At 41.5% G+C, this 14,838-nt stretch overlaps 1 protein-coding gene across 2 annotated transcripts in view; it reads right to left on the reverse strand.

Annotated features, from left to right (window-relative positions):
* Nucleotides 1–14,838, reverse strand: part of SESN3 (sestrin 3) — a 47,285-nt gene that overhangs the window by 10,857 nt on the left and 21,590 nt on the right. The window contains exons 2-7 of one of the 2 annotated variants that reach the window (XM_061991547.1): nucleotides 11,794–11,859; nucleotides 8,174–8,371; nucleotides 7,238–7,420; nucleotides 6,620–6,856; nucleotides 4,850–4,997; nucleotides 2,536–2,651 (exon numbers count right to left, since the gene is read on the reverse strand). In XM_061991547.1, coding sequence (XP_061847531.1) covers nucleotides 2,536–2,651; nucleotides 4,850–4,997; nucleotides 6,620–6,856; nucleotides 7,238–7,420; nucleotides 8,174–8,371; nucleotides 11,794–11,859 — 948 coding nt within the window. Of the gene's footprint in view, nucleotides 1–2,535; nucleotides 2,652–4,849; nucleotides 5,019–6,619; nucleotides 6,857–7,237; nucleotides 7,421–8,173; nucleotides 8,372–11,793; nucleotides 11,860–14,838 lie in introns of both variants that reach the window. The other variant, XM_061991539.1, reaches the window with a different exon arrangement.

Genomic DNA, 14,838 nt, shown 5'->3' on the forward strand with positions numbered 1-14,838 from the left:
GTGTTGCCCCATCCTCTTGACAAACATCTTTTAAATACTTCTAAGTATTCATTCCCCCTCAGTCTCCTCTTCTCCAGGCTGAATCGCTCCAGTTCCTTCAGCCTTTCCTCATAAGGAAGATGCTCCAGTCCCCTGATCATCTTGGTGGCCCTTTGCTGGACTCTCTCCAGAAGTTCCCTGTCCCTCTTGAGCTGGGTAGCCCAGTACTGGACACACGACTCCAGATGAGGCCTCAGCAGGGCAGAGTAGACGGGGAGAAGAACCTCCCTTGACCTGCAGGCCATACTATTCTTGATGCATCCCAGGATGCCATTGGCCTTCTTGGCCACGAGGGCACACTGCTGGCTCATGGTTAGTTTATTATCAACCAGCACTCCCAGGTCCCTCTAAGTTTAAAAATTTGTTCCTCTTGCAGGCTTTGCTGCTTAGCTCTGAGCAGAGATGGAGTATTTACTTCCAATCAGGGTTGACAGTCTCTGGGTAAAGTGCTGAACCATCCTTAAATGAACTAACAAACTCCAGGCTGCTTTGGTCATAGGAAAGCAGCTGGATACAAGGATGAACATCTGCCTGCTTGTGTCAGGGATGGGAAAGCTTTGCAGAGTGGTGGCATAGCATCAGAGGAGAACCCTGCCCAGAGCAGCCAGCAAACACACTGCCCTTACACAGATCCTGGGCAAGTGTCCACGCAGTCAGTCACTGATGCCATCTTCACAACTGAGGCCACCATCTGCACATCCTTCCCGTGTCTGGCTGTGTTCAGAAGGTACCGCAGGGCAAGTACCTCACCCAGGTGTTTAAGCACATGTACTGCTTTGGCCCCCTGATCAGAACAGTGGGGAAAAGTATGTAGGGCAGCATTCACTTGCCTGACAGAGGCTTTCAGTGACATCCCAAAAATGCCACAACACCACACTTGGCCTCTCACTGTCAATCCAAAAAGATGGTCAAGCATGTGAGAAATATGCCACACCTGTCAGCCCTGTCACAGTGTCCAGGACTCCTGGGGCATCACAAGAGCCTCTGAAAGCCAGAAGCCCCAGGAGGGGGAAAGTGCTAACAGCAGTTGATCCATACTAACGATGAGAAGGGGGGAAAAGAAAGGTTTAAAGACATTCTGCTGTGGATGGAATACTTTTTTTTATTACTAAATTTAAAGCCCTAGAGATAAAGGCAGTCTTGTTTTATCAGAATCAGGATTAGATTGATTGCAGGGTTTTGGGATGCCAGTGCAATTTAAACAGCATTGGTAGCACGGAGTTTGGGAGGCTGTGGGTATATGCATCTAACAGCTTAAGAGCAGGACATACCAATGAAGTTAAATTATCAAGGTGACTCTTTTGAATGTAGGCCAGAATCTGTCCTGTTTATTTAAGAATAGAGATGGTTTAGTTCCAATTTCAACCTCTGCAGAGCTTTTTTTCCACGGGTGTCTGCTGCTCCTACAGTAGTTAAGTAGAGTATTTGATTTATGGGCACTGACTCTGCCTTATTCTTTTTGGCAATATCTGCCTATTTCAGGCTCATATAAAGACCACAGAATAAATTATCCAGATCAGCAGAGACTGCTATATAGCTAAATACATTTCCTGAGAGTCATCATGGATTCTTTACTTTACAGTCCTAGATACATCTTCTGATCAAGGAGTTTTCCTGTACCTGCTGTTTTTGCAATTGAAGTTCTCTCTGATTTGGTTTAAGATTTCTTCCACTACTTACAATTTATTACTAGACTGCTGATTACTCTACTCTATAAGCTGGAACAGAACCACTTAGAATGTCCCTCCTGTTATATATATTATGAAGTTCATGAGTTTGGTCATGGAAAAAGACGCCAGTATCTAAGACAACGTACAGGGTAAAATGCACACGCTGTTCTTTCAACAGCACTAAAACACCACATATTCAAATACAGCCAAACTCTTCATTAATCATATTTAGCAACTCCATTTCTTTCCTGACATTCAAAGTCAGGAAAAGGACTGAGATGGACTCTTATCAAATTGCTCTCCTAGATGCATACGTTCAGGTATTGACAAGCCCTGGACAGAGAATACTTGATAAAATGACAGGAATAAAGAGGTCTTCCAGTGGATTTTCTTTCTGGAAACCCAGAAAGGTGGATTTCCAGGAAGAATGGGAAAGAAATTCTTTCTTTTCCACCTCTCACTTTTATTCCAGATTTAGTGATTTTCTTTACAGTTTTCAAACACTCACTCTGGTAATACTTGGAATAAGACTGAAAGCTAAGCATTCCCTTGTCTGGGATTTACAAATAGTAAAAGACTCATCTCAGGTCAATTTATGGAAGCTTTTGAGTTATTTAATGGACCAGGATGAGAAAAGGAGCATGCAACAAACATGGCCTGTGACAACTGCTTTAGGCTCTTTGCCCTACAATGCACCCGTTTTTAGTAGGAGGAGGTTGGACTAGATAAGGTCCCTTCCAACCCCTACCATTCTGTGATTCTGTGAGAGATAAAACATTCTCTCAGTGAACATTCTCTGAGTGAAGGTACTTTTAAGAGATGGTACCTGAGCTCTGAACGTTGGCAGATGATCTTCTCCTCGCCTTGCAAAGTCTTTGTACCCAAACCCAGGATCTTCAATGTAGCGGGAGACATCCGTAGAAACGATTTCATCATCAAATGCTGTGAGTAAACCAGCAAAATGCTTTGCTTTAGGCAAGCACACGAGTCAGCACCAACCTCCAGCTACCACTCTACTACAGGACTAGAGAAGGATGTTGGAAGATGTGCAAAAGGAGAGAGTGGTATGAACCAAAGCAGCATTTCAATCTCAGTCTGTTTGTATGGATCCACCCCTTTCACTGAGCCGATCAACCGGCCGCCTACAGCAGATATCTAACGTCCTCCTACAAAATGGGAAGAGATGGGCTAAACCTCTGTCTGGAGGTGTGCTTTTCTCTCTTGTTGACTTCTGAAGGAGCCTGTGTGTCTTATATCAGGCAGATGAATCCCGTTAGGAAAGTTATTGTGCTAGGATAAGAAATAGAAACCATACCCTTGGCAATAGGACTGCCATGCTGAGCAGGTGTGGTGTCAGGAATTACACCAGCTTCCTTCTAGAACCCCGAGCATGAGCATCCAGAACGCAATGCCACACTCCAGTTGTAGATAGCAGGTGAAGATGATATGAAAGCAAAGAGCTTTATAGTACATCAGGCTGAAATCCTGCCAGAAGCTCTAGTAACTAAGCATCTTCAAAGAGCTCCAAAACGCGTCACTAAGCAAGCACAGGTCCTCCATCAGGAATCAATCTTTCCCTCCCAAACAAACAGGTGGCTTGATTGTGTAACTACCTCTGCAGAAGTTGACTACTGCATAGTTGACTGCATTTGACCCTAATGTTAAAATCCTGGCTCTCTTCCACATGCATCAATGGAACAGTTGCCATATGTCCACTGTTAGCACCTTGAAAAGTCAGTTAATCTAAGAATTGCACAAGTGCTTTATCTACTCTTTGCCTCATTAAACAATCAAAACATAACTGCATAGGAAGAAGCTCACGTAGCATCTGCTACAGCAAATCCTCAGCAAAGAACAGAAAACCTGCACACACAGACTCCTCTCCCCTGACAAGGGCTGAATTTCATAAAAGGGTAAAAGCCCAACCATACAGACTCCTCAACTCAAACTAACAAAAGGCAATGAGGGGAAGGAAGTCATCAAAACTATCAGCAAGCCCTTTAAAAACCCTCTTCTGTCCCAAACACCGCTTCCTTATATGCCAATAGTTGCAGAGGCTCACAGAAGTCCTGATCTCACAATGGAACTGCAATGGGTGCCAATTTATCTGCACTGTTGATGCTGCCCGACCAAAGAAAAACAGAGCAAGAACAGACAATGTCCATTTCTTAAAATCCAGCCATGACAATCCTGATGGATTTATCTTCCTTCACAGACTTTGTATGTTCCTAGAGCTGACCTACAATACATTCTTCCTCCCTTTTGGGCTCAGTGCACATCAACTTATGTACTTTCAGACACACTTGGTCTGAAGCTACTGAGATCTCAATTCACAAAGAACAACATCAGTAAAATGTGAAGCGTTTTATGTGTCACTTCTTAAAAAGACACAAGCTATCATCTTCATGTAGCCTCTACTATGAGAAAATGGTTGGAGACTGTGACTGTCTTATCTTCCTTCAAACACTTTATTTGGAAAAAACCCCCCACCTTCCTGTCTATATATCATTGCATGGTTTATTAGAAAGGAAGGCCTCCAGAGACCATGGATAGCACTGAAAAAGAAGCTTTCAGGTCAGAAGTTTGAACATTACTTAAGAATAGGAAAAAAAGCTAAGGATCTCTATCACAACATAAGCAGTGGAACTGCACAGCAGTATGATCACTCATAATGACAAATCAGAAATGTCCTTTCCAGGTGGACAGTAAATGGTAAAGGAGTCTCATCCCAATCTATTTCCTAAACTAAAGGTCATATCTGAAGGCTACTTGTGTCATTGAAGTTCTAAGTCCTTTAGAACCTAAACCTGCAGAACATTGCTGCATATTTACATCAATGAATTAATTTGAAGACATAGAGCACATAAGGAAAGATAAATTTACACCCAACTTTTTAAAGAAGCCTACAGGCTTTTTAATTTTTTTATACACAAAAGTTAAATTTCAAGCAGCAAAAAGGATGGTGTTACTTGCCAATCAAGAAATTTTAAGCAGATGAAGTGACAGGACCACCCTTACTACACTCCTACTAGACCAAGAGACAGAATAAACAAACAGAAAAAGTTGTAGTCACTGAACTGGCCTCAAGTGTTTAGTTCTCACAAAGCACAAACAAAAGCAAACTGGAAAAGCACAAATACCTCCACTAATGACTAGCAGACTCTCCTTCTTCTCTTTTTCAAAGCGGGTCGCCATTTCTTCCTGAGAGGCTTCTTCGTCCTCCTTATCTTCTTGTAGCCTCTTCATCCTTTCCATTAAGGCCTCCAGCTCACTTAAAGAATCTGCAATCTGCAAAAACACCATGACATTCTGCAAAATTAGAAGATAGACAATGGGTGTCATCTTCAGATTTCATGCTTGACAACAAACATTTGCAAAAACAGCAGTAGCAAACACAAAAACTCAAGCCAGAATGCATTTTGCCACACACAACGTGGAGAAACAGGTTTTGGTCAGTAGAACAAAGCTGGGAAGTGTCACTCCAACATGTCACAGTAACCTCCTGTGGTGGGAATAATGGTGTCAGAGGTGGCATTGGAATGTAGAAACCATACTTGCTTGCAAGATGTACTCTATCATGTAGATTTCATAGACTTCATAGAATGGTAGGGTTGGAAGGGACCTTTAGAGATCATCTAGTCCAACCCCCCTGCAGAAGCAGGTCAACCTAGATCAGGTTGCATAGGAACATGTCCAGGTAGGTCTGAGAAAAAGCCATCTGTGTGTCCTATGTGTATCAGAAAGCAACTTTTAATATTAAGGTATCTTTTGTCATTCTATTAGTAATGCATAATATGTTTCTGAAGCAATACAGTGCAACACTGCAGCCCAGGAACACAACCTGAGGCAGCAAGTCAGTGGTTCCTTTTTCTTATCTTTACATGTGATCAAAATAACCATTACATTGACCTCTTTTCTTGCTTTTGTGAGTAAAATGAGCCTTTTACCAGAAATACATAAAAATTTAGAGTCCTGTGATCTGTACTTATCATACATTCAGACTTTTCGTTAGATAAATTGGTTTTTCTTTTCCATCTTTTCCTTTTGATTCTGTTCTTCTGCCCTTGGCTGTAATTGTTTCCTAGTACACTGCACACTGCTTAACAAGTAGCACAGAGTCAGCAGCAGCCCTCTATCCATTACAAACAGGGAACAAGACTGCCCACTGATTCGAGCCAGCACATCTCACAGCCCAGAAATGTAAGATACAGCAGCTGAACTGACTCACCACATGTTCACACTGTGCTGCTGATTTTAACAAATGTATCTTGTGACTCTGCTCAGAATCCCCATCTCCATCAAAGGCGATCAGGCTAACTCATCAATAGAAATTAACTCAAGGACATGTCTTCAAAGCATTATAGACTCAATTTCAGGGGAAAAAAAATTCCACATTTAAGTTAATTAAATAGTAATCAAAGGAATCTTAGCTGGCTCTAGTCTGGAACACCAGCATGGAGAGTTAAGCAATTTTATTTCAGACGCTTCCTCCCACCTACATGGAAATGTTTCAGAAATGACCTGGTTTGTGATTGTAGACATTGAAGTCAAAATTATTATTATGATTTCTAGGGTTTTTTTTCCCATTTCTGTTTTCATTCCACACAATGCTCCAATCAGTGACACACCATCTGAAGAGTGGGACTTTAAGCTTTCAGCTGAAAGCAAAGTTTTAGTCTTGCCCAATGGGTTGCACCTATCAAAATGGCACTGCTCTGACTACCTTCCACCATTACAATTGGCTTTTCAGCAGGTTACACAGAAAGCTGCTAAAGTGAACGTCAAGAGTTACCAGACTCAAGCATTCCAGGAGACAAAAACTTTCAAACTACCCTGAAATTTAAACAGGAAAGGAAGGAAGAAAGTTTAATGCAAAACAGAGGCAAGCAAAAGAATCTTGCAACACTAACCCCAAAGTTGCTACTTGTGAGGGATGCATTTTCTATGTTGTTGTCATTGGCAAGATCACAGACACAGAAGTTGTTGACTGCTATAAGTCTGACTCCATTAGATGTATCCGGGTCTCTCTCTGGATTAATGCCACTACCAAACACAAAACTTGCCAAAGCGTGATAATGTGCCAACAGGACAACAGCATGCACCAGTTCAGGAAGAGACCAATTATTTTCCCCAGTCTTGACAAGTTTCTGAAATGAGAATAAAAAAAAAGTGTAAACATCACATTTCTTTTGGCACCCAGCTTTTCTGTACAACACTATGTATCTCAGCAAGGGATCCACTCCTTCCTTCCAGCATCACCATTTTCCTCTTGCACACAAGCACTCAATGGATAAGAGACACATGATGGATTGCCTCTTTGCTTTTGCTGTTATTTTAGCCAATGCTATTCCTAAAAAGTGAATCTTCCTGGCTTTGTCCAGAAGAATTTATTGGCTTATTCAATGTTCTAGTACTGCCCTGAATTTTTCAACTCGGGGTAATGAAGCCTATCCAGAGACTTGGGTAGTTCTTAGCTGCTCCTGTTACGGGACATTAACTGCTGTTACAGTGCACAACTTCCCAGGTACCTGAATGTGCTCTTTTGTGATTAGCCATGGTCGGTGTGCAAGGAGTTTGTTGATTTCATTCAGGTTTTTCAGTCTTTGGGGAATGTATTCTAAGCCGTTCAACCACTCTGCAATCCCGCCAGTCTTCAAAAACTCATCAACGTGCATATTTATTAGGTAGGAACACTGATGTCTGGCAGCAGCCTGGAACAATTACACACAGAGGGAAAAGTGAAGCATGTTAGTGTGGAATTTGATTTTGCTACGGGCAGAAGATAGGTTACTGACACAACACAAAAATACAATTTCATTGCAAAGGACCACGTTTTCTATTGCAATGCATTTCTATACAGTATGGAGTATTCTCCAATAAAAGTACGTTTGACTACTTTACTCTGAATTGCAGAATCTAATTTAGGCTGGAAGAGATCTCCAAAGCAGATCTGGTCCAATCCCCTGCTCACAGTAGGGCTGACTTATATCAGGTTGCTTGGAGCCTTGTCCAGACAAGATCTCCATCCTTGACGATCACATAGCCTCTCCTGGCTCCTGTTGCAATGCCTCAATATCCTCATAGTAAACATTATTATTCCTAGTGTCAACCTGGAATTTGTTGTGACTTGAGCCCACTGCATCTCGTGCTACTGCTGTGCACTGATGATTAAATATCCAGAAATAAGGTTACAGTTTTTACTGCTGTCTGTAAGACCTCACTCCTGTGGGCATGTGAGAATTCTGTGGCTGTGGGAAACGGAAACACATACATTGACAATTCTCCCTTCTCATTGAAAGCCTTCTGGCTAGTCATGCTTTGTTCTGATGAAAATCAGCTACAAAAATCCCCCCCTTGTCAAAATATCACAGGAGTCTCTCCTTTCTAAAGTCTTCCTTCTTTCTTCATTTATAAACACATGAGCCAATGCCACAGAAGAAAACAGACAGGCTGTTGGCACATACCATGATAGCAATGTAGTGCCTGTAGGGCAAAGGAAGGGGCCCATCCATGCGCAGCATGTAGAACTGGCTGCGGAGGAACGACTCCAGGTACTGAGTGTGGATGCTCATGACCTGTGTGATGTTGTCCAGGCGACCAGATGTAGAGTATTCTTCCACAAGAAGGTTAGTACGTTCATCCAAACCATTTGCTTGCATAACCTTAAAAATGAGATGGACAAACTTAACAGAGAAAGAGATTTTCTCTAGCTTTAGCCCTGGAGAGAAATATATTGTGGTACGAAAGGTTTGCTTATGTACAAACTTCAAGGGGATGCTGGAGATCCAGATGTATGTGTCTGGTAAATACACAGGCTTACAGGTGTGCAAATACACAGATACTGAGCGCTGAAGAGCACTTTACACTGCACTTCATCATTTAATATGTTTCTAGGAAAACTAAAAACATTCTTGTGTAGACCTTTCCAAAATGGCTGAATTCGCAAGTGCTTGAAGTCAAGCCTGTGCAGACAGCTTGCAGGAAGCAAGAGCTAAATGGAAAGTAAAAGGCTTTATGGAAGTCAGCCTGCACAGACACACACCACCCGAGCATTCAGCCCTAAACCCAATTGCAAAATTAATGGAGAGGAACTGGGTTATGTAACCAAATTATAGAAACAGCCTGGCAATCCTCCCCTTCTGTGCTTGTATAATTGAAGAGGAGATCAAATGCTAATTTGTCCATAACATTCAAGTATTATTTAGAATAGGAATTTAATGCTTTCTTTAAACAAAAGCTGTTCTTTAATTATTCCAACCAATCCAAATCTTGGGCACAAGATGAAATGAACCAGGAGCAGAGTATTGCACTGCAAGCCCTGACACAGTACTAGAGCCATTACTCAGTGTTTATCACCAAGAACAGCCATTCTCAACATGTTCACCACTGAAGTTGCAAGCACAAGGCTCAAATACCCAGTAGTTATTCTGAAACTGAACAATATTAAACCAGCCAGCTTACTATTGCAAACACCATGAAATGATTTAGCTGGTTTGCTGAACATGAAGGTTCAAAGGGCCTAAAATCAAGAATGCACAAGGCTTTTTCTGAATTCTATTTAAAATTCTTTATGATGGGCTGATGAACGACTGTGTCTCAAATAATTTTCCTTTGAATCTTACATAGAGGTTACATACAAAGAAACACCAACAACACACTACCATTTCTCTTCTCATGACTCTAGCTCCCTGTTTTACTTTGTGGGCCCAGAAAGAAAGGAAAGAAGCAGCTACACAGTTAAGCAGCTCCATCTTTTTTTCACATGTAGCTCTTCATGAGGGCAGCTTTCACGTGTTTTCTATCCAAAATGATGTCTCCTCAGTTTTCCTTAATAATGTTCTTACCATTGGAAGTTTATCCAACATTAGAGATCATTTAACCTTATTCACTACTCTATATCCCTCGCTCCACTCCAGGGAGTCCCCTTTATGGTGCAGCAAGCGTATTGCCCATGTATTTAAGAGATCTTTGTCTTATTTAGTAGTTTCTTGGAGAAATCATACTTTTTGTGTCTCTGGTGGGGTTTCTAATCTTCTGCAGCTTGTCAAGGGTTTTCCTTGTAACAGTACAAGTTATGGAAAAGAAATTCTGCTGACAAACTTGAAATATAATCCTGTTAAGACTGCACTGTGGCTGTGTTAGGCACAGCAATATGCTGCACTATTGCTTCTGAGATTTATCTCCACTTACATTACTACCCTCTTCATATTGCATATGTACTTCCCCTTGATTTATTACCACCCATGGATCAACAAACATGTTTTTATTCTGCATGTAAAGCTTTACAGCACTTTAACAGGAATCTTTACAACTAAGTTGTTATTGCTGTGCCCATCTTCCTTCCATTACAACAATAAAGCAGGCTCCGACATGAGCAGTGTTATTATCAAGATTTGTGAGACGTTCAGTGTGTTACTAATCTCTTAACTACATCCTTCCTATCCACTGTATCATTTCATGCCAAGGAACAAAGGGAAAAAGGTAGTTGTTTGCTTAACAAACAATACTTAATATTTGTCTATGAGGCTGAATAGTTGTTTTATCCTTACATATGGAGGTTCCTGGCTTGTATTGGCTAATCACTGGGTTAACCACCTTCTGAGAACTACTCAGAGACTTCTTCTGTACCCTTGGCCAGCACCTTCACCAAGTGTATCAGCTGTGAAATAAATTCATTAACAATTCTCTCAAAAGATGTTACCAGTTCAAACTACAATTATTTTCTACTTTTTCTAAAATTTACCCCATACTTGAGAAGAAGTAATTCATTATGAAGTTTGTCATCACAATTTCATCTTGTATTCCATATGAAACAAAAGTCCTCTTCACAAGTTTGACTGGTTGGAACTCATTCTGTTCCCTGCTTCCCAAGTCTAAAAGGCTCTTTCTGACCTCTTTTCTTATTTGCTTCATTATTTGTTCTTGTTGCCAGCCTTTACACTTTGTTTTTAAACTCAAACCTTGCCAGTGTAAAATGGAGAGAGACTCAGAGTACAGCAACTATCTTGTCTTTCTAAATGTCTTTTTGGCCCTTCTAGCATGTGAACCATCTGCCTTTAGCAACTATTTAAACAAAGCAAACACAGCCAAACCTCCTGATTTTATACTTAGCCATTCTAAATAATTAATTCATAGAATCACAGCATGGTAGGGATTGGAAGGGACCTTTAGAGATCTAGTCCAACTTCCCTGCAGAAGCAGGGTCACCTAGATCAGATCGCATAGGAACATGTCCAAGCAGGTCTTTAAGACCTCCAGAGAAGGAGACTCCACAATCCCTCTGGGCAGCCTGTTCCACTGCTCCCTCATCCTCATGGTGAAAGTGTTTTTTCTTATGTTTAAGTGGAACTTTTTGTGTTCCAGCTTCATCCCATTACCCCTTGTCTACTATAGAAAAAAGGGATGTCCCAATCTCCTGACACCCACCCTTCTGATATTTGTAGATATTTGTAAGATCTCCCCTCAGTCTTCTCTTTTCTAGACTAAGATCAATCAATCTAGACCAACTGATCAACAAATAATATTCTGTGAAGACTGAGACCACAGGAGAACACCACCAGAGCAGTTTCTACTTACTGCAGCAAGCTGTAAATCAAAGCTTAAGTTCAACATTAAATCATGGGCAGAAATCTTGAGTTTTAAGTCAAACTCTACTTTTCAACCATAAATTCTCCCAAAAGCCACAGCTACACTTTAAGGAGTTAGTCATATCCTCACGTTGTTTCAAACTGAAGGTCAGACACTGCTCTGAGAGCTACACAATCACACTGCCGCAGTACCCGACAGGCCTCCCCTTAGGCCTGACATTAAGAGTAATAAGTGATCATCCCTCAGGAGAAGAGCAGAGCCAGCACTCACAGCTGTCTCTGGGACTGCTGGCAACCCACAAGACGTCACAATAGCACCACCTGAGTAAAAGGGTAGGGTGCTCTTACCCACTGGAGCCCGCTCCAGAGAAACCATCGCTTTTGCTCACCGAGGAGCTCATCCAGGTACCATGGGAGAAGCAGGAGCATGAAACTGTCCTTCGGTATTTCCACTGTAAAAGCTACCACCCGCCCAGCCCAGTTAACCACAAACTTACTTCATTCTCTGGTATAAAGGCACTTGGTCCTCTTGTCAATGGCGGGGAGACCTGTACTCTTTTTTCCTGCAAAACAGTCATATAATCTGGTCAGCATCAGGAACAAAATGTTAACTTGTTTTGTTTCACAAGATGAGACCTTCAAGGCCTGGATTTAGTTCTCTTCCCAAAGCCACCTGGGTGTTGTACAGCCCACTGAGGAGGTGAAGCCATCACATCATGTTAGTTGGATCTGCTTTGCATCCCCTGCACTTTAAGTAAATGAGCAGCACCAATGTTGGCATGAGATAAGACAAAAAAAGGCCAAAAATATAATGCTAATTGTCTACAGACCAGCTTGAATATACATGGACAACAGCAATAAAACAGTCAGCATGATGCTAAAATTAGCCATCTACTGGGTTGGATGGAAGTTTGCAACGTGGGAGGAGAAAAAAAAGCCACATTTGGGAAGTTATAAGCAAGATGCTGTTTTCTTCAGTATCAGCATCTAATGAGATCCTCAGCGTCGAGTATAAACACTTGGTGTGCCAAATACTGGCCTGAAAAGCACAATCCACACTAACCATCAAGACCAAATTAAAGACTTGTTTGATAAATCCAATGACACGTCTGCCTTGCTCAGCTGCCTGGCCCAGAGGAGAACACCACACATGGTACAAGCCTTGGTGTGCAAATCCCAGCCAGGAGTCATGAAATATCCTTTGAGGATGATCTATTTAGTACAGAACAGGCTGACAGCACAACAAGAACCAGAGGACTTTTGGCATTTTTTAGGGATAAGAAAGCGAATTAAGATGAACTGTGGAGATTTCCACAATGTGGCTGCTGACAGTTGGAGGAGTGAAGAGAACCTGGGGAAGCTGACAGCTTCTCTGGTTCACTGGAGTCAGGATCAGCACTGTTGACATCATTCCTGACCAACACACTGGTCCAGCCTCCTCCTAAAGTCCCTCCTGGAGGTTCCTCTGTCTCCCTGGGTCATTTATTTCCATGACTAAATTCATTAGATTGTTAGAAAGTTTTCTGAACGTCTAACCTGAACTTGCAGTAATTTAAAGCTGTTGCTTCTTGTCTTTTTTTTTTTCCTTTTCCTCTTTGTATTTATATTCCACTGATCTCGAAACTATGGCTGCACAGTTTCTCAAGTCCTCAAGTGCACTGCAGCATTGGTGACTTTTAATAAGTTATCCATCAACACCAGTATTGGATTTGCATACTAAATATTCTGTGCCTTTAACACGGAAGTCTGAGGTTTTCCATAACAAATGACCTTTAACTACCTCTACCAGAGAGGCTTAAGCTTAACATGTGCAAGAACAGTAGTGCCAGGCCCAGGAGGAGAGTGTCATCAATTTCCACAAAGAAAAATGAGACTGCTGGAGCTGTGTAACTATTGTCCCACTCCTTAAAAACATCCTGTCCTTTCTAAATTAGATTATGAAAAAACATGCAAAAAAACAACAGGGATTATTCAGGAAAGATGTTCCAAAACAAACTCTTGGAGGACAATTAAATTTGTGACTTTGGAATAATTAGCTGCTAAAAAGATGTAGAAATAAGTTGTATCTACTGCATGAAGCCAGGAGACAACTCACTGTAACTGCTATCTGCTGTCACAGCCCCAAAATCCTGTAAAATACGTCTTATGAATCAAGTGTGCTCAGTAAGACAAAGAGTGCAGAGACACTGGGTCTCTGCACACGTGAGGACATCATCTTGTTAGCAGCCAGCAATTTCTGCCAGCATTAAAAAAGAAGAAATGCTTTCCAAGACTACTATTAAGGTTGCATTTTACTTGCTTTGCAAAGGTTATCTGGATATTACAGTTGAAAACCTTCATTTCATACTGAATAATCTGGAGGAAGCAGCTTGCTTGAGTGAGACACTTTAGAGAGCTCTCGCTGGATCACAGGTCTAAACAAGAGCTGAACCACTGCTGAGAAGGAAAGGGGACAATGGATACAAGCAGCAACATAAGAGATTCCAAAGAAATATAAGGAAGAATTTCTTCACTATGAGGGTGACGGAGCACTGGCACAGGCTGCCCAGATGGGTTGTGGAGTCTCATTCTCTGGAGACATTCAAAACCCACCTGGATGAGTTCCTGTGTGACCTACTCTAGGTGGCCTGCTTCTGCAGGGGGGTTGGACTGGATGATCTTTCAAGGTCCCTTCCAACCCTTAAGATTCCTTGATTCTGTGAAACAGTACTTGGGTGGATGAACACAAACAAGTGTCTCCGATTAATTCCTGTGAATGACAACTGAAAGCCAAAGAGGTAGTCAGATATGAAAAATGAGGTGTCTTGAATACACTACAAAACAGATAAAACCCATCTCCTTTTTGAGTGGTAGCAATTCTTGAAAATCAAGCCCTGAAAAACCAGACAGCAAAACAAGAACAAGCAACCAAAACCCAAAGCATGGTAGTTCAAGTTGGTGAATCTAATCACAGCATACTTCCAGGGAGCTGGGTTTTTTCTGTATTAGAAGTGTATACTCCTCCCTGACATCAACATGAAAGATTATTTGGCCTTTACACCAAAGCTTTTATTTTATTCAGACTGGTTAAAAGAAGCTTGTCAGAAGGAAAGGAGCAAACATCATCTGGTTGCACAAGTTCTCGGGATGTTATTATTAATAAAAACATGGGAAGTTTATGAGCATTAAGAAAGATAACATTGGCTTTGTTGAGCTGTAGATAAGAACCACTGTTTCTGGACACACTTTATCTAGAGCAACGATTTAGGGTCTACCCAAGAACCCAAATAAGATTTACTATGTACAGGAATTAGAAAGCAGCACTACAGATATATGGTACTTTATGGTGAAAGTACTTGCAAAGCTTGTTTCCCCAGAAAGCAGGTTTGTTTTCCTGTCCAACTAGTCTTTGCAGGTTATACTAGCTATCACTAAGTCAACCAGGGTCCCAAATATCTTACTTGAAATTGGATTCTTATGCTAAGTGGCTGAAGTGAGAAGCAGGTTGCTCAGCAACTAAATGATGTACGCACATGTACCAGCCATTTTCTGCATCACGTTCC

The sequence above is a fragment of the Colius striatus genome, chromosome 1 (genome assembly GCF_028858725.1).
Source record: "Colius striatus isolate bColStr4 chromosome 1, bColStr4.1.hap1, whole genome shotgun sequence".
NCBI classification, from domain to species: domain Eukaryota; kingdom Metazoa; phylum Chordata; class Aves; order Coliiformes; family Coliidae; genus Colius; species Colius striatus.